Source organism: Theobroma cacao, chromosome 3, assembly GCF_053813885.1.
Source record: "Theobroma cacao isolate CCN51 chromosome 3, ASM5381388v1, whole genome shotgun sequence".
Lineage (NCBI taxonomy): Eukaryota > Viridiplantae > Streptophyta > Magnoliopsida > Malvales > Malvaceae > Theobroma > Theobroma cacao.
Window position 1 is genome coordinate 2,631,439 of NC_142641.1, and position 18,508 is coordinate 2,649,946.

Sequence of the window (18,508 nt, forward strand, 5' to 3'; positions counted from 1 at the left end):
AGATATATTTACTAAGGGTCTTAACAAGAGAAGGTTTGAGTTACTTTGAGCAATGTTGGGAGTTCACCAGATTTTAGATCAAGGAGGTGTGTTGAAAGAATGATATGAAATTGGTTGAAGCAAGTTAAAGCAGCTGGGGGCTGAGAAGGAAGCAATGGCTTGTTGAAGGAGTTTTACGTAGAAAGTCAAAACATCATCATTTCACAATCATTAAATCAAGAATTGTGAAACGCATGAGTCAAGAGTCATTTTATGTTAATGTTTCTTTTCTTAGTTTCTATACGACTTGAATCTTTGTCGTTTAGTTTCTTGGTTCTAAATGACTTGTAAATTTGTTGTTTTGGTTCAGCATCTATGTTTACCGTTGTCTGGAATGTTGAGCTTCTCTGATTTTAGCAATGTCAGCTGAATTTGTTATGTATAGATCCCGAGGCTACATTTAAACTAAAAGTAGTCTTTTGAATTTCAAATGTTTGTATAAATACTCAGCTGAAAATGAATAAATTGTCTCTTGCAATTCAAATATTAAAAACCCTTTTTCTTCGTTCTCTGTTTTTCTGGTTATTTTTGCTTTGATAATCCTCCGATTCTCTACAGCACTATATTTTGTGTTGTTTTACTTTTGATCCCTCGAGATCGAGCTATTACAAAGTTGTTTTTGTTCGGAGCTCAAGGTCATCTCCTCATCTTTACCGGTTGGAGATATACTCATCTGAAACTCAACTTTGGAGTTTCTCTAGTGAAATTCCCAAGGTTAATTACAGTCGATGGGCGTATTGTTGTGGTGCCATTTATTGGATGAGTTACTCTAGGAATTTCCTTTGTTTTGATGTTGATAAACAGAGATTTCAAGACCCCTCTCTTCTTCAAAAACCAAAGCGTTTAGAAGAACACGAGACAGAGCGAGCGAGCGAGCGAGAGAGAGAAAGAGATAAAAGAGGGAAACACTCACTCGCCTGCAAACATAAAAAGAAGAGAAATTATATAACTCGCCTTAGATCTCGAAGGTGCAAGCTTTCAATTAGCGATGGCACAGCCTTTGGTGAAGAAAGACGACGATCGCGACGATGAAGCGGACTACTCTCCATTTTTGGGGATTGAGAAGGGTGCGGTTCTGCAAGAGGCTAGGGTTTTCAATGACCCTCAGCTTGATCCGCGTAGATGCTCTCAGGTTATCACAAAGCTTCTTTATCTACTGAACCAAGGAGAAACATTCACTAAGGTTGAAGCAACAGAAGTTTTCTTTGCTGGTACAAAGCTCTTTCAATCAAGGGATATAGGCTTGAGCAGAATGGTCTATGTGATTTTATATTCATGAATTATAAGGTGCGTTTTTACTTGTCAAATAAATAAATAAATAAAGAGAGATTTCGAGAAATTCCAATGCCTGAAATTCCTGATGATTGGGGCCAACAGCCCAAGTGCAGATACTTTAGAGAGCTTGGAGGCCGCCTGCATCTTATCTTGACCAATGGCAGCCATTGTACTCGGCAGTTTGATGTTTATGAGATGGAAACTGGTCTTAGTGCTCCTCCTACTGGCCCGCCATCAACTGTTGATGCTTATGAGAGGCTGCTTTCATCCATTCCTGAGTTTGCAAACTTTGGCAAGCTTTTCAAGTCCTCTGCACCTGTTGAGCTGACAGGAGCAGAAACAGAGTATGCAGTTAATGTTGTCAAACATATTTTTGATGGTCATGTTGTGTTTCAGTACAACTGCACCAATACTATTCCAGAACAATTATTGGAGAATGCCACTGTTATTGTGGATGCTTCAGAGGCTGAGGAATTTGCTGAAGTAGCTACAAAGCCTTTAATATCACTTCCATATGATTCACCTGGACAGACCTTTGTGGCATTTGAGAAGCCAGAGGGGGTCCCTGCCGTTGGAAAGTTTTCAAATGTGCTGAGATTCATTGCAAAAGAGGTTGATCCAAGTACTGGTGAGGCTGAGGAAGATGGACTGGAGGAGGAGTACCAACTGGAGGATCTTGAAGTTGTCGCAGCTGATTACATGTTGAAGGTGGGCGTCTCTAATTTCAGGAATGCATGGGAAAGCATGGGTGCAGATTGTGAGCGTGTGGATGAATATGGCCTTGGCCCAAGGGATAGCCTGGCTGAAGCGGTTAATGCTGTCATAAATCTGCTTGGCATGCAACCCTGTGAGGGCATGGAGGTTGTCCCTAGCAATTCAAGGTCAACACACTTGTCTACTATGTGGTGTATACATTGGCAATGTGAAGGTGCTCGTGAGGTTGCAATTTGGCATTGATGGTCCAAAGGATGTAGCAATGAAACTTGCTGTTAGATGTGAGGATGAAGCTGTTAGTGATTCCATTCATGAGATTGTAGCTAGCGGCTACGTTGTTAATTGTTTGTTTTTCCCTACAGGCTTTTATAAATTTTTTTGTGGTTTTATATGAGATCAGAGGCAGATGGCTGCAAAACAGATAAGCTTGTAGAAAGAATTGCATGGCCCTTATTCTCGGTTCACTTGCATTTATCTGGTCATCTGTTAATCTGAAATTAATATTGTGTATCATGCAAGTCAGGCCCATAGGAGGGATTTATTATTTTTCATTTTTTTTTATTTCCAAAATTCTTATGTGGGATTTAAGTATAGGATCCGTCAAGCAATGCTTGATTTTATATTCATGAATTTTGAGGTGCGTTTTTACTTGTCAAATAAATAAATAAATAAATAAAGAGAGATTTCGAGAAATTCCAATGCCTGAAATTCCAATCTTACATGTGATTTGATATGTCTATTACATTGACATGCACAAAAATTACATTGATAACTTAAAATCTCTTATCTATAAAAAAACTATTAAAAACTGAAGGAAAAACCTACGTCAATATTAATTATAATTATATAAAATTATAAAATTTTTGTGAGATAGGGAACCTCTTATTGGATGATAACACTACGAATCTATAGACCACAAAAATAATTATGTTAAATTTAACTGTAGCAATCCACTTGCATAATAAAAGAAAGGAAAGACAATCATGATTAAGAAAAAAAAGTAAATCTGCATTGAGAAGAAATTATAATAGTGATGACATTAAGTAATAAGAAACTCTTAGAATTCTAATTTCTAAGAATGATTAGAATTGTAGATAGCTTAAATAATTAAATTATTTTAGAACTTTGCTAACATGAATAACATATATCCAATTTTTTTGTGAGTAATATATACTGTATATGCTAACATGATTTCTTTAATGAGTAATGCAGCATATGCTAACATGATTTCTTTAATGAGTAATGCAGCATATGCTAACATGCAAAAAAAGAAAAACTTAACCAAGTTAAAATGTATTTAATTGAAAATTATTAAATACAATTAGAATTCTTCTTTATAAATTGGATAAATTTTATTAAATTTATAATAATTAAAAATTATTAAAACAAATAATCTAAAAATATAATAAACAAAAACATTAATTTTTGTTAATAAAAAATTTTATTAATATCCGTGCATATATATATATATATAATAGAGATAAATAGACTATAAATAACAGATATATTTCTTAATGATATGTAATTGATACTTTGATTGTGGGTTTGCCTAGCTTATAAAAAAGGAGAAATAAAATCAAACCAAACCCAATCACATCAAATCCATCCTTTAACTTAGTTTTTTTTATTATTTAAATTAACCTAGTGTGAATCCTCTAAAAGTCACAGTCACAAGTAGAAAGGCTAAAGGGGTGTTTGTCCCTCCTTCCACCTGTCTACCTCCTAATCCTTCTTCTTTTCTCCAAGGCAGAAAAAGGAAAGAAAAAAGAAAAAGAAAAAGAAGACAATCTCTGCATCCACAAGTTTTGACCAGCTGTTTTTCCGTCGTGGAACATGCATGCTGCTGTTTGCTCATAAAAAAGGCTCAGCGGGCCCTGTTTAGAGGATAGCCCTGGTTGCATGACGACTTAGTGTCCAGTAATTAACAAATGAGTTGGTCTTGACTCTTGATTTCAGCTATGTAGTCATAGGTTTCTTAATCCAATGTGCATATATTAATATATAGACCTTTTTTAATGATAAAAAGTGTAGACTTAAACGTGATTCTGTAATAATTTTTAATTACGAGTCAATCAATATATTTAAATTTTTAACTTTGTCTTATGGTTTTGCTACAAAATAATTTTCAGTGAAAATTTCTTTGAAAATCTATAGAAATATGAAAAAATTAATTTCGACAGAATTTGGTCATAATTCCATAAAAAAGGTTAATCTTTAAGATCTTATATGATAATTTCTTTTCTTGTATTAAATAAACTGAAACATCACATCAATGGCAAGCTAACTACGCTAGTCATAGGGGAACAAAGCTAGGGTTTACGAATGAAATTTAAACAGGTAAAAAGAAGAAAAAAAAGAAAAAAAAGGAGAGAACACTATGCATAAGAGGAGAATGTTTTTTACTTATTAAGCTGATGTAACATCTTTGAGGCTGCCCTAACTTGTTCCGTTGCTATTTTTCTATGAGTCAATGCTATTCAGAACTCATCATATAGGCATATAGTACTACAAGACTTCCTTTTCCCAATGCTTTTATTTATACTAACCCCAGCCAAAGTGGGGTCAACATGAGGCTACTCTGATTCTGATATACCATCCTTTGAGTGTACCATGTGCTACCTTTTTATTCTTTGCTCTGCATGTGTAAACAGGCCTTTGCTTACTTCATCTCTTCTTTTGATTCAGCTCTCAAATCCATACAGATAAACCCAAATTTAAAAAAGAGGGAAAGCAAACTAATAAAGCTACCATTGTATCTATCTTCATGTTCCTTGCTTTGCCTCTGGTCTTTTCACTTTCAAAGTTCACTTAGCCTACCATGCTTTACTCTTCTTTCATTTCATGGAATTCCCAAATCTCCAAATTCCGAGTCACCCCACATGCAGTTAACTTTGATTTGTAGGACCCTTCCTCCATATAGTTTCTTTCTTTTCTTAAGAGTATTTACAAAAGCTTGCCCAGGATATTCATTTTGTGCAGTGATGCACATTCATAATCTAGTCATCAAAGCAAAAATATTAGCATATAATGGTGGTGGGTCAGTGTGCAGGGAAAAAAAGTGGTGAGGAATCTCTTTGCAGTTCCCCTTCCAAAATCCTGACTTTGCTCATCTTCTCTTCACACCAATGCAATTGTTCTTCGCTTAGATCACTCATTCTCAACACCCTAGACACCACTTTTAGGTCAATTAGACCCATCAATATCTCCATCTCTTTCTCCACCTTCAGTTTTCTTTTCCTTATGCATTTGTGAGCCCGGCGGAGGTCTTTGAGCTTCATCTTTTTCTGCAATTAAAACAAAAGCAAAGGCAAAATCTGATTGCTACTCATCATTGGGATAAATATATAAAAGCCAAAATGTAAGGGAATTTTAATTTGAACTTACTTTAGCATTAACTTTTTTCATGAGTTGGAGAAGTGTTGGGTCAACTGAACCTCGTCTCTTCCTCCCAAAGAATGCTTTAATGATTTGGTATGGTTTCTCCTTGTCTGCCTTGAGAAAATTCATGAAGGTCTGAATTCCATCTTCCATTATCACCAGAAATGAATCTGCTGAAATTCTTGAGCCAAAACCTTCATCCCTTTGATCATCCTCATAATCTTCATATTAAAAAATGGAATAAAAGAATGTTATAGGTATAAATGTAGATTCATTTTGCTTAAAAAATCAAACAATATTAACAAATCTTCAGTCCTTTATAATCTTTTGCTCTTTCCAGGATAGTTTAATGAATACCTCGATATTCAGGAACCAGAAGCAACTTTGGTGCCAAAAGCCTCATCCTGGCATACACCTCGGGTCTCCGGCCTTGCTCATAAGGCTCATTTTCGATGTATCTTTGTAAAAGAACTTGGAATTGCTGAAACTGCTGAGCAATGCTGGCAGGACAGTCAAAATCTTTGCGTGCAGCTCTTTTACGTTCGAAGTTCTTGTAATTCCAGTTCAGAGCTTCCCAAGTTAAGCAAATTTGAGCTACATATGCTGCTTCTAGTTCATGATATGGATTGTGTCTGATATCCGATGGCTTCTTGTTCATTGTGGCAAACTTGTGGACTAATCTCTCTGATATTGACCTTGGACAAGCTTGGATGGACCTCAGTGACTCTGAAACAACGTCAAACCAATCAAGAAAGAAGTGCATTGCTGTAGAAATTTACCAAGTTTCAAACAAGTAGTACATCAAAATGCATTGAAGTTTGTTGGAAAAAAAAAATCATATTACCTGTTTCCTGGAGCTTCTGTGCACTAATTCTGTCTAGGAACATCATCTCTTCATCATATTTTTGAAACACTGTGTAGGACTCCCACTTGGGACAACTTCTTCTTGAGGAAGAAGAAAATGGATCATCAGTCCCTGAATCTCTACAGTTTATTGAGCTTCTCCACTCAGAGGAGCTCTTAGAAGTAGAGCCAATAGTGCAAGAGTCGCCATAGATTTCTTCATCATCCTTCTCATGAACTAGTAACTTCTTAGACTCCAATTTTGTTGGTTCAATAACAAAAAACTTGTCATTTCTTGAAAAATCTGTTACCACCCCATGTCTGATTTTTTTATTACGGCAAATTTCTGTTCCAGCATAAACAATATCAGGTCGAGTGACAGCATTAAAACGAAAAGCACAAGATGTCATGATCAGCAGAAACAAATAAAGTACAGCATGTGATACTAAGCATAAATGCACATACCAACACCATCTTTATCATTGTCCACCTGATCACTTTTGTCCTGTTCCGTGAGTATTGGTGAGACGATGGGAGTGGGACCATCTTGATCATTTACATCAGAATTACAAAGTGAATCAGCATCTTTTGTTGGGATCTCTCCATCCAGCAACTCTGTATCACCATTATCATGCTCAGAATCTGAACAAGGTGATGAGTCATGAGCAGAAAACTGTTCAGTAGTATAACTTGCGTTTTCTTGATCTTCACTTGTCAGCTGATGATCAGGGGGGTTATTGGATTCCTCAGCACCATCATTTTGAATCGTTTGAAAGCTGTTGTCTGGCAGGAATAAAAGTGATTCACCCCCATGAATTATGTCTGCCACCAGGTGATCTTTTTCCATGCAGTTCACCCTATAAAACCTGTCAGCATATTCTTCTTCTTCTTCTTCTTGCGCCTCCTCTTCCTCAGAGAACATACTGTAGTCATATCCATTTTGATTTCTGCAAAGGAAAGGAACAACATCAACATCAATGTAAAGCAAGGAAAACAATTTTAAGTTAAGAAAAACAGGAAGAGAATTGCTGCATGATACTAGACCTTTGGATGAGGGGATAACTTCCAATGAAGTAGAAGAGCCTGGCAAGCAAAATGGATGAGAAGTACAGGAAGAGGAGGAGGAGCAGGGAGGAGCTTGAGAGATTGTAAAACAATCTAACTAGAGCTTGCTCTGAACATGGCATATTTTCTTGCCTTTGGTGCTGCAAAAATGAGCTGCCAGCAACTCCTACTCAAAAGCAAAGTGAAGTCTTGGTTAAAAGAAATGTTTCATATCATATCTTCCAAATTGGACTAAAGTGGTGTCCCATTCCTTCTTTCTTAAAATGTCTAATCTGTCCTGCAATGTCAATTTTACCTCAAATCATTTTCAAATCATCAATTGCAAATAGGGAGGGCAAATTCGTCATCAAATTATTGCCAACCATTTTTTTTTTTGGATAGTTATCAAATTAAGACATCAAGCGAGCATATTTTAATTTTCTTTTTCTTTTTGTTTTTATGGTGTTAGGGAGGGGATAAATCCTAGAAAATTTGGTTAGAACTTAGGTAGGAAGGAATTTCTTGATTAATCTCAATGTATTTATCATTTTATAATATTTAATTATGTACATTATTGTACTATTCATGTTAAAACATTTCAATCAATTCCTTGTTAATTTCGCATGAGAATAACACGCTGTCGGCTCGGTTTGGTTAGAAAGACTGGCTTATTCTTAAGTGACCGTTATTATTTTGTTTGATTTGTCTTTGTATTAAAGAATAACCATTCTTAAAAATGGCTATTTCTTAAAAACACAAAATAATTGATACCAAACTCTCTTTCCAAAAAAAAAATTAATACCGAATTCTCCTAAATAATAGGCAATCTGAGCATGCAAGAATAGACTAAAAAAATTATTGAACAAAAATATCATACCCAATTTTAAACATCAAAATCTTATATATATATATATATATATATAAAGGAAACTGTTTTTTCATTTTTCAAAATTTCTCTCTTTACTCATTTATTTGTCTCTTTCTCTATTTAAATTTCTTCTATCACCGAAGGACACGAAGACTGATGAGGGAGACATTGATGCTTTCATAATCAGATTTAGTTACGAAAAGTGTTGATATGATATTGAGAATCAGATTTTTTTACATTAAAACTTTGTTGATCATACGATTTGACAAATTAATGATTTTGCAAATTATAACAATTTGTAAGGATTAATTGGTTTTGCAATACACAAAAACTCTATGAAGAGGTAGTGAATCCATGGGGGGTCATGGTGTTGTTCTTGCAACTGCGTAAAAAAAAAAAACAAAGCAAGAGGAATCACTTGGAATACTCTCGGGCATTAAAAGCATAGAAACCTTGTATTAATCTAAGTACACAAGTAGTCGTATTCAAAAGCAGAGAAAATCCTAGTCTATGATCAAAAGGCCCTATATCTTACCTCAAAATCCTAAATAACAACAAAGATGAAAAGAAGAGACCAAGGACCAAAAACCTGCCCACACGCATCTGTAAACAAGTATGGCTTTTTTGCTTTATAAAAGAATTAATAATATATGCTAGAATCGTGTAACATAATCCAATATAAATAATTTTGGGGTCTTTTTTTATTCTTTGTTTTATGTTAATTCGATAGTGGAGAGACTTTATTGCTTGAGATATTCTTTGCCCCTTGATTATGGAAAGCCCTTTAAAAGGAGAGAGTGGGGCTGTCTTTTGGGGGATTTGTCCAGGGAAATTTCTGATTTGCTCCATGTCCTTAACTTGGAACCAAAGGTTTCTGCACATAATGCTGTCTCCTTAGGATTTTGTCTCACACATTTCCGGTTACTTATTGCTTTTCATAGTAAAAAAATTAATTAATTAATTAACTTAGGACATGAGAAATGGAGATTTTCGGAGGTGAAGTGTTTGGTTGACTTCACTTTTTTTCAATTTATTTATCTTTTAAAAGCAAAAGATAGACAAAACAAGAATTTTGAAAAACTTTTAAAAAATTTCAAGAAATTAAAGAATAAAATTTAAAAAAAATCAAGAAAAGCTTTAGAAAGGAATTTTTCTTTTCTTTTTTTAAAAAACACTTCTCTTTTTTAAACAAATATTTTTTTTTGCTTCAAAAATATCCTCACCTATTAAAAATAATTCTAACATTATCTGTTTTCATTTTTATATGATTTATTATTAATTATAAATTTTATGTTATATAAAAATACTTTTTATATTTCTAAAAATTTGTTTTAAATAAATAAAAAAATTAAAATCAACTTTTTTCCATTGTGAACAAAAGAATTTGTGATTAATAGAAAGTTATTTATTAAGTATTTTTATAATAATTTTAATCAAAATTAGAATTTATATTGTTTTGCCAAACAGCTTATCTATAAAAAAAGAGTTTATAAAAGTAAATTTAAAAACTATTATTTTTTTATAAAAACTTCATATTAGCTTTACAGTTAAAAAAAAGCTAAGTCAAATAAGCTTAAAATCCATGACCGGTTGATTTTTGGTGTTCTTGAAAAGCAAGGTAAGTCTCAAGGCATAAGAAACCACGTGACACTAATATCGATATGTTGATATATTATAATTGATGACAATATGATATGTTAATTTGACATGATAACATAATCAAGTGATATTTTTTACTCTTCACATTAACATCGTGTCAATTTTTTATAAATATAAAATGACAAGTTGCATTAGTTATAAGAGTTTATTTGATTCAAAATAAAAATATAAAAACTTGATTGAACGTAATAAAAGAATAAAAATTTATTTAAATATTTTAAATAAGTTAAAAGTTTTTTTTTAGCACTATACCTTTTTATTTCAATTTTTTATGATAAATTTATTTTAAACTTTTATTAAAATACACAACAACTTAGACAAAGTAGAAATTGTGGTCAAGCCCCAACCCATAAAGCCCGGGCTCTGCTTGTGGCTAAAGATTCCTTCCAGAATTCCGGTGGGACTCTGCCTCTTTACTTTTCCCATCTGGAATATTTGTCCAACAAGAACCTTAATTAGCTGTTCCTGTTATGTTGAGTTTATGTTAGAATATTTAAGCCATTAATTAATAAATAATAAGGCCTTGCACATCTTTAATGGTTTTGTGTCTTATATTACATGTTTCGTGTTAAAGTATTGAATTTATATTTGATACATTATCAATTTATAATATTAATAAATTAATTATTATCATCTTATTTAATATATAAATTTAAAATTTTGAACTATTATTTTTACATATTTATGAAATAAATTTATGTAATTAACTGATTGTATATAAGTATTAAACATTGACATACCGATGAGTATGCAAATAGTTAATTCAGTGAAATTGATTTTGAAAATCTCAAAATCAAAAAAATTGAACTCTTCTTTTAAAAAACCGAAACCGAATCGAATCAAAATAATTGAGAAATTCATTAGTTTGACAATATATCAAATGTAAATTTTTAAATATTTCGTATTTCTTTTTTATAATAAAAAATTTTAAATTATTTAATAAAAAGTAATTCTGTTCAAGATTTTAATTTAAAAATTTCAATAGTTGGGTATGGCCTTGGCCCTTGGGGTAATATTTGCCACATGTTGTAAAAGGTATGCCGGAAAGATATGGGCCAGACTATATGTTTGGTCCATGATTCAATGGTTTCCCCATTGTTTGTAGTAATGGCCTATGGGCTTATTCTCATGTTCGGATAAAGCGATCTGGCCTTGAGCAACGGGGGTTCAGTTTTCAGGTTTTGTTGAAAAGAAAAGCATTAATTTTTATATAAAAGAAATTAAATTAATTCGTAAAAAAAAGGTTTCGATTAAGTTTGTAATTGAGGTTGCTCCTTCATTATTATAAAAAAAAAAATTAGAATGCTGGATAATTTGATGGTTTTAACTATTTTCAAAATGTAAATATTTATAAACTTATTATTGATTTCAGATAAGTCATTTGTAAATAATTGAACGATTGAAAGTTGAAGAAAGTATAGTATTACTCCTTTAAGAAAATTTATTTATCTAAACATCATGTCCAAGATCATCAGGTTGAGAGATTTTAAACAAAATAAATTATAATGTATTAAGATTTTAATTTACTACTTTTGTTGAAGCGATAGTTTAAATTTATCGATTTTCTTTGTATGAGTGTAATTTTACTATTGTACTTTTCATTTGGTTCAAAAATAAAATATTCTAACTGAATTTATCAAAAAAAAAAAATTCTAACGGAATAGTTTTTAATAGTTGACTTTTTGAATTTTTTTTAATCGAGTGACAAAGTACAATGATAAAATTATAACTGTTCAAAAATTAATGATAGGTTTGATCATTAGTCAAAATAAAGTGGTAAATTTAAATTTTATTCTAATTATAAATATTAAATGAATTTGAAAATTCAAATTTTTTTATTTTCTAATGGAATATTCTTTTAATGTTAACTTTGAAATCAAATTACAAAATACGATATATAGTAGATCACTCGTTCAAAATTTAGTGATAAGTTTGATCCATCTTTCGATATAAAATGACAAATTTGAATCTTGTCTCAAATTTACATGAATTTGACAAATTTTAAGTCAAATTCATAGTTAATATTAACTCAATTTTTTATGGTAAAAGAGAGGACTTGAACCTTATGAATAGAAAGAGATTTAGAGAGCACAAAAGGAAATTTGTATGAGATTTTACTTTCAAGAAGGTAATATATTTATAATTATGAATTTTCATATTATATGTAAATCCTAAAAATGCTCTTGGATTATATCCATTTATTCAATTAAGTTTTTCATTTTTTATTACATTCAAACGAGTCTTTAAATTTTTATTTTGAGTCAAACAAACTCTTAACCTTAACAAAAATTAACTATTGTCAAACCCAATGCTAATTGGTACTTTTTGTCCGTATGATATATGATGTGGCTTGGTGATGTGATTATATGGTAGAACTAGAACCAGAATTGTCGATCGATCATCATTGGTCATTGATTGGCTAATAGCGTCAGAATAAAAAAAATAATTTTTCAAGGCCTCTCATTCTCTTCTTTCCTTTAATCAAAATAGTTTTTTGAAAATTTTATCATTTTTCTCTAAATCTCAAAAAAATCCAAAGATCTAAGATTGAGGAGGAGATTTTTCAAAAAACTACTCAAACAAAAAGAAAGAGAAAATAAACCCAATAATATAGTAGTGTGCAATTTTTTTTTTGATATCCGAGCATTTAACTCATTAATTGGTGTATAATCTCCTTCTAAAAAAAAATAAAGTTCGAATCTCCTTTCCCCAAATATATATATATATATATATATATATATATATATATATATATATATATATATAAAGAAAAGTAGAAGAATCGAATTTTTTTTTTATTTTATGATTCGGCAACAGTATGCAATTGGAGGTTGACAATTGGCAATTTTGGATTCTGATTGTCATGTGAGCCAGAAAAAACTTAAACTTAAACTTAGAAAGTCCCCAAATTCCTCCTTAGCATTAAAGATAAGGCTGCATCATGTGGAGAACAAATTGAATTAAACATAGGTCGTCTATAGCTTTTGCTTCGCTAATTACATATGTAATTGTGCAAGCCAAATCTTCAATGGGAAAGGCAGCTAATTATATATATAATTTTGGGTAAATTTTGAATGAGTAAACGATAAAAAGTTAAAGCTCTTGACTCACGCGGCAAAAAGAGCGTTTTTGCCGGGGAGGTGTAGGACAATTTGATGACATTAACATGGATTCTTGTTGATTTTTCATCTATTGACCATGCATGCAATGCAATTCAAGTCAAATAATTACTTAACTGTTAATTTTATAGTCGAATTATAGTTAGGTTCACTAATCATATCGTCTTCTTCTTCTATTGATGATGAAGGAGCTGCTTTAACTACGTTTAATGTACCTAATTCTTTTTTTGTTTTGGTTACTTGATTTTCGGCCTTCACATGAATGTGGACAAATATATGGTACCATTTCTAGTTTATGCCAATCTTTTCATTTAGATTTGGTTCACATTTGGGTTGAGGAAATGACCACCATATTGTTAAACAAAGTAAAGATATTAGGGCAACAACTTGCCGACAATGCATAATTAATGCATATAAAGTTAGTTACAAATTTAACCAATCTTGGGTAGGGATGAACAATTGATCAATTCGGTCCGTTATAATCAAGAACTAAATTAATTAAATAATTTTCAAAAATTGAATAGAATTGATCAAATTTAAAAAAAGATTAAATCGATCAAATATCAAATTGGTTCGATTGGTAGTATTTTGGATCAAAAGAACCTAAATTTATCACTTTTATCTTTTACAATTACAACATTGAAATTTATAAACTTTATTCATAATTATAAAATATATAAATAATCTAAACATAAAAAAGTCATAATATTTGTCTTTTCACTCACATAATTATGTACTTTCATATAAACCATCAAATTATAATTCAAGAGTTTTAACCTCAAAATTCTAATATGTATACATAATATATATATATATATATAATATTAGTTTGGTTTTTTGATTGGTTCGGTTTAAAAATTTTAAACTAAGAATTGACCAAATAAATTAATTGAACCAATTAAATTGAATCGTTTTATCCAAATTGCATTCGGTTTGATTGAATCATTAATTTAGTCCAATTTTACTCACTCCTAATCCTGGGTTTACTTCTTTTTACCTCTTAATCAATGAGTATCAAAAGCGAATTAAAGTTTCATTAAAAAAAACAAAAAAACAGAAATTAAAGAGAGAGAGTCTTGTGCATGAAACATAAATGAATTTGTGTTTCTAGAAACCCAACTGGAAAAAAAAAGATGTAGTGCATGTAAAAGTTGTCGTTAGGATTGACATTTGTGGTGGGCAAATGGGAAGAAAGAAGGAAAGGTCCAAACAGAAATGCTTAACCATAGGTACAGTCGTGTGGGTTGGTGACCCTTTTAACCACTCTTAGTAATCTTAGTTTTCCCAACATTTGTTTAATGGAAAATTAAACTTTGTGAGCAGCCATGATAGATCCTCGAGTGTCAATTATCAATTATTCTATGTCATCCCTATTCTTACCAAAACATCTTTTATATCTGACTATGAATGAAACAACTCATATCCATATATAAAGATTAATTAATGACTTTGATTATCGAGGCATTTAATATTGATATTGACAGGTACATCTAGTCTTTCAAATTGTAGAAACTATGGAGATTTTAGAAAATATCACACTAATTGTAGTTTAATTATATGACTACACTATTTGCACACATGGTCAAGAAGCTAGCCACATCCTATTGTTTGGAAGAGATTTTCAAAATAGAAATCCCATAATTAATCCCAACTTAAATTATGTCTCCAAAAGGAAAAAAAAAAAAAAACAAGTTTATTTCAAATACTTGCACATATATTGTGATCGGCAATATTACAGACCCTGATTTTCTTTTTTAAAAATTTAAAAATAATTTCTAGAGAAATTTAAGAAAAAATCTGAGCATACTAGATATTACTCGTCAAACATCAATGATAAAATTTTAATTTGTACTATCTATCATTTGCAATGATCATAAATAAATTTTATTAACAAATAGATTAGAAACAACCCATTAATTGATTAATTAGAACACCCTAGTCATTTGCGCGTGTGAGAGGGACAGATTGATGACAATATAGGATCCCACAAGTGTCAATAAAATATTGATGACTATAGTGTTAAGCTATGTTCCCATTAGACTGGGATTTGGGTGGGTAGAATTGGGTGAAGGTGGTTGGGCAGGATCAGAGAAGAAAAACACACACACTAAAATCTCTAAATCTTAATTCTTGTGTATCAAAAACTCAACCCCTCGTGCACAAACTCTTTGTCATTCCCTCTCCCCACAAAAAATTCAGCTTTGAAACAGAAAACCAAAGAAAAAATAAACCCAATCCCTCATAGTCAATGCCTGCAACTGCTTGACTTTTCAGTAATAATTGGAAAACTTTGGTGGTAATTTAGCAAATCCATCATAGCTCTAGCCCATTCACTGTAGTGGCATTGTCGTCAATTTCTTAACCAAGTGTATCATTTTTCTTTGCACCATGTTTTGTCAAAGTGTTAGCTGTAATTATCATGATTTAAAAAAGGCTAGCCATGGCTGCTTCTTCTTCAAGATCAGGGGAAGTTATAGAACATAAAGTACACGCTACCGATTCCCAATCTTCTCTAAATTGCTGTTATAAGCTCTTTTCATAGCGTCAGCCGTATTTTGGAACTCGGTTGCTCTTTTTTGCCTTGGCCTTTTATTCAAGCTTTTTTCAAGAAAGAAAAAATATGGAGGAGAACCTTCCTCCAGGGTTCAGATTCCATCCAACAGATGAAGAACTCATCACTTATTATCTTTCCCACAAGGTCTCCGATGTCAGCTTCACGTCCAAGGCTATTGTTGATGTTGATCTCAATAAATGTGAACCCTGGGACCTTCCAGGTAGCTTGAGTCTTTGATTTGTTTCAAACTAATTCTAACTTTTTTTACTTCGTTTTTTCTGATTACATTCCATATCATCTGGAGCATCACTTGGCTTTCCTTGTCAAGTCTCTATTGATAGATTAGATATATATGGAAATCTTCATGCTTCTTTTCTGATTACATTCCATAGCATCTGGAGCATCACTTTGTTGTCCATGTCAAGTCTTTATATATATATATATATATAGATAGATAGATAGATAGATAGAAATCCTCATGCTTTGATCTTTTGGCAAAAAATCTACTTAAAACTTTTCGAACCCCAAACGAAAATTTATATACCTTGATGGGGTTGTCTTTGTTTCTGCATGTCTGTGTTCAGAGAAGATTTAATTATCATATACTTTGTTTAATAGACAATTATACACAGCTAGAAATACCATATATGATATTTTTTCATAGAGATTGAACCTCTAGTTTCTTTGCCCTTGATTTTCTTAATTCCTGTTTATGATAAATGTTTAATCAAAGCAGTTAAGTTTTGTTCTCTTTTTTAGTCTTTTCTTCTGAAATTTGAGAATGAAAACTTCTCTTTGGAAAAACTTACTAATGTAAACTAACTAAGGTTTAATTATGTTGAAAGGACAAATGCTTAGGATTGGTAAATTAATTCTATTTAAGATCTCTAGGCCAATCATGACTGTTTGTTCCCCCACTTTCTGGTGGCCTAACAAAAGACTGATGTTGAGATCAATATGTGATGCAGCCAAGGCATCCATGGGGGAGAAAGAATGGTATTTCTTTAGCTTGAGAGACCGAAAATACCCAACAGGACTTCGAACCAACCGAGCCACTGAAGCAGGCTATTGGAAAACCACAGGCAAAGACAAGGAAATCTTCCGGGCTGGCATTCTTGTTGGGATGAAGAAAACCCTAGTTTTCTACAAGGGGAGAGCCCCCAAGGGTGAGAAAAGTAACTGGGTCATGCATGAATATAGGCTTGAAAACAAACATCCTTTCAGAACCACAAAGGTATATATATATTTTCTCATACTTCAAATTTGTTTCCTCTCATTGATGTAGCTTGAAGGAATTCTAATGATTTAATTTGGTTGTTTTTGTTATTTTTTTCCCTTGATTTTTACAGGAGGAATGGGTGGTTTGTAGGGTTTTCCAAAAGAGTGCTGCAGTGAAGAAACCGCAGCCAACCTCATCCTCACAACCATCTATGGGATCTCCATGTGATGCAAATTCAATTGTCAATGAGTTTGGAGACGTTGAGCTACCAAACTTGAACATCAACGCCAATCCATCAAGTACCGGGTTCAGCAACATTGCAACACCAGGTTATAATAATAGTACTGTTAATCATGGTCACTTGAACATGAACTTGAACGTGGATTTTGCTGCAGCAAGCGTTCCGTCCTCGCTCACATGGCCTTCTAGCATTCTAAGCCCTAATCTTTCCATGAATTCCCTCCTTCTCAAGGCATTGCAGCTTAGGAATTATCAACCCAGAGACGTTACAACTATGGATTACTCGCTTCTGTCATCGGCGTCCCAAGGGATTCCTCAATTTGGAACAGGTTTAAGTCCAAATTTCCAAGCCGCAACAGCTTCTTCTTCCAAGGTTTTAGATCCTACTCCACAACAACAACAACAACAACAACAACAACAGGAGCAACCATTCAATATGGACTCCATGTGGTGAAGCTACAATATAAATATATATGTATCTCTAGTGTGAAAAAAAACTAACACCTTGTACACTTCTTTTCTGTCTCAATGTTCCATAACTTGAAAGGGTTAAGATGAAACAATTTATCCCAATGCTGTAACCTTGTCGGAGTTTCGATCTTAATTGTGTTTATGTAGGTAAAAAATGTAGGGGCAAAATACTATAGTGATTTTTCTGTTGGCCTGTTCTAGATATGTCTACAAGGAGAATGTCCCTGGTAGGTTGCTAGTAACACCTTCTCCATTGGAAAGTACTTAATGTCCATAAATTCCAATTCCTAATAAGAAGTCTGAATGTTATTGGAACCTAGCAGCACAATATTGCATTGTTTCATGCATGCATAGCAAGTGAGCAACAGGTTGCTGCCTTCTTATATATATGGATCCACTTGTCTTTTTTTTTTTTTTTTTATGAGGGCCAATTGCAAATGCTCCCCTTAATTATAAAGCATTACATAATTTGAAATCTTAACAATAAAATTTTTATATAATGTTGGAAAGTGCTACAGGTAGATAGTTGTGAATGCAAAAATTATTTGTAGTAGTTTCTTTGTATATTGTTGCTATGGAATGTAGTTTGGAAGGAAACAAGACTTATACTGTCAGGAATATGTTTTTGCAACAAAATTTAAATTGTTGCAAGAATTACATGTTACAAAAAAAAAAAAAAAAAAAACAAATTTGTAACAATTTGAACATATCTTGCTATGAAATGTAGCTTACAATAATCTATTACAGAATCTTGTGAATCATTGAGTTTTGAATGCAAGTTGCAATCCAAGCTATTAGGTTAAAGGAATTTTGTAAACTATCGAGTCTTTGAACGTAAGTTGCACCCCAAATCATTCTGTTGAGGGCACATTTATCTAGATGCCATGCATTGTTGAAATAATATTTTTTCAAAAAAAAAAAGTCAAAATATTCTGCAGCATAAAAACAGTTTGATGCAAAAAAATTTGTTTATAATGTTAAATTCTTTGTAGTGAGGTCATAGGGTGGATGTTTAAAAAGGTGTAAAAGCTATATATACTGACCACAAGGAAGAAGTTTGTCACTTTCCACTAATTAGTAAATAT

At 32.2% G+C, this 18,508-nt stretch overlaps 2 protein-coding genes and 1 pseudogene across 3 annotated transcripts; 2 read left to right on the forward strand and 1 right to left on the reverse strand.

The window, feature by feature from the left end:
* Positions 1-517: 517 nt before the first annotated feature.
* Positions 518-2,525, forward strand: LOC18604126 (coatomer subunit gamma-2-like; annotated as a pseudogene). Its single transcript, XR_016025133.1, has 2 exons — positions 518-1,326; positions 1,417-2,525. The product of XR_016025133.1 is annotated as a coatomer subunit gamma-2-like (transcript).
* Positions 2,526-4,410: 1,885 nt separating this feature from the next.
* On the reverse strand, positions 4,411-7,490 carry LOC18604127 (DNA ligase (DUF1666)). The gene is made up of 6 exons (XM_007036466.3): positions 7,294-7,490; positions 6,715-7,196; positions 6,251-6,595; positions 5,764-6,132; positions 5,413-5,627; positions 4,411-5,312 (listed from the first exon to the last, which is right to left on the reverse strand). The coding sequence occupies exons 1-6, from the start codon at positions 7,434-7,436 to the stop codon at positions 5,067-5,069; spliced, it is 1,800 nt and encodes a 599-aa protein (XP_007036528.3). The 5' UTR covers positions 7,437-7,490; the 3' UTR covers positions 4,411-5,066.
* Positions 7,491-15,390: 7,900 nt separating this feature from the next.
* Positions 15,391-17,738, forward strand: NAC058 (NAC domain containing protein 58). Its single transcript, XM_007036468.3, has 3 exons — positions 15,391-15,713; positions 16,462-16,727; positions 16,843-17,738. The coding sequence occupies exons 1-3, from the start codon at positions 15,560-15,562 to the stop codon at positions 17,404-17,406; spliced, it is 984 nt and encodes a 327-aa protein (XP_007036530.3). The 5' UTR covers positions 15,391-15,559; the 3' UTR covers positions 17,407-17,738.
* The last annotated feature ends 770 nt before the right edge of the window (positions 17,739-18,508 follow it).

Excerpts from the sequence above, each read along its gene's own strand:
- NAC058 (XM_007036468.3), top strand. The coding sequence starts at position 15,560 with ATGGAGGAGAACCTTCCTCCAGGGTTCAGATTCCATCCAACAGATGAA. Across the intron at positions 15,714-16,461 it reads TGAACCCTGGGACCTTCCAG|CCAAGGCATCCATGGGGGAG; the intron begins GTAGCTTGAGTC and ends TATGTGATGCAG. Across the intron at positions 16,728-16,842 it reads ATCCTTTCAGAACCACAAAG|GAGGAATGGGTGGTTTGTAG; the intron begins GTATATATATAT and ends TGATTTTTACAG.
- LOC18604127 (XM_007036466.3), bottom strand. The coding sequence starts at position 7,436 with ATGCCATGTTCAGAGCAAGCTCTAGTTAGATTGTTTTACAATCTCTCA. Across the intron at positions 6,133-6,250 it reads ACAGAAGCTCCAGGAAACAG|AGTCACTGAGGTCCATCCAA; the intron begins GTAATATGATTT and ends ACGTTGTTTCAG. Across the intron at positions 5,628-5,763 it reads TCTGGTTCCTGAATATCGAG|ATTATGAGGATGATCAAAGG; the intron begins GTATTCATTAAA and ends TTTAATATGAAG.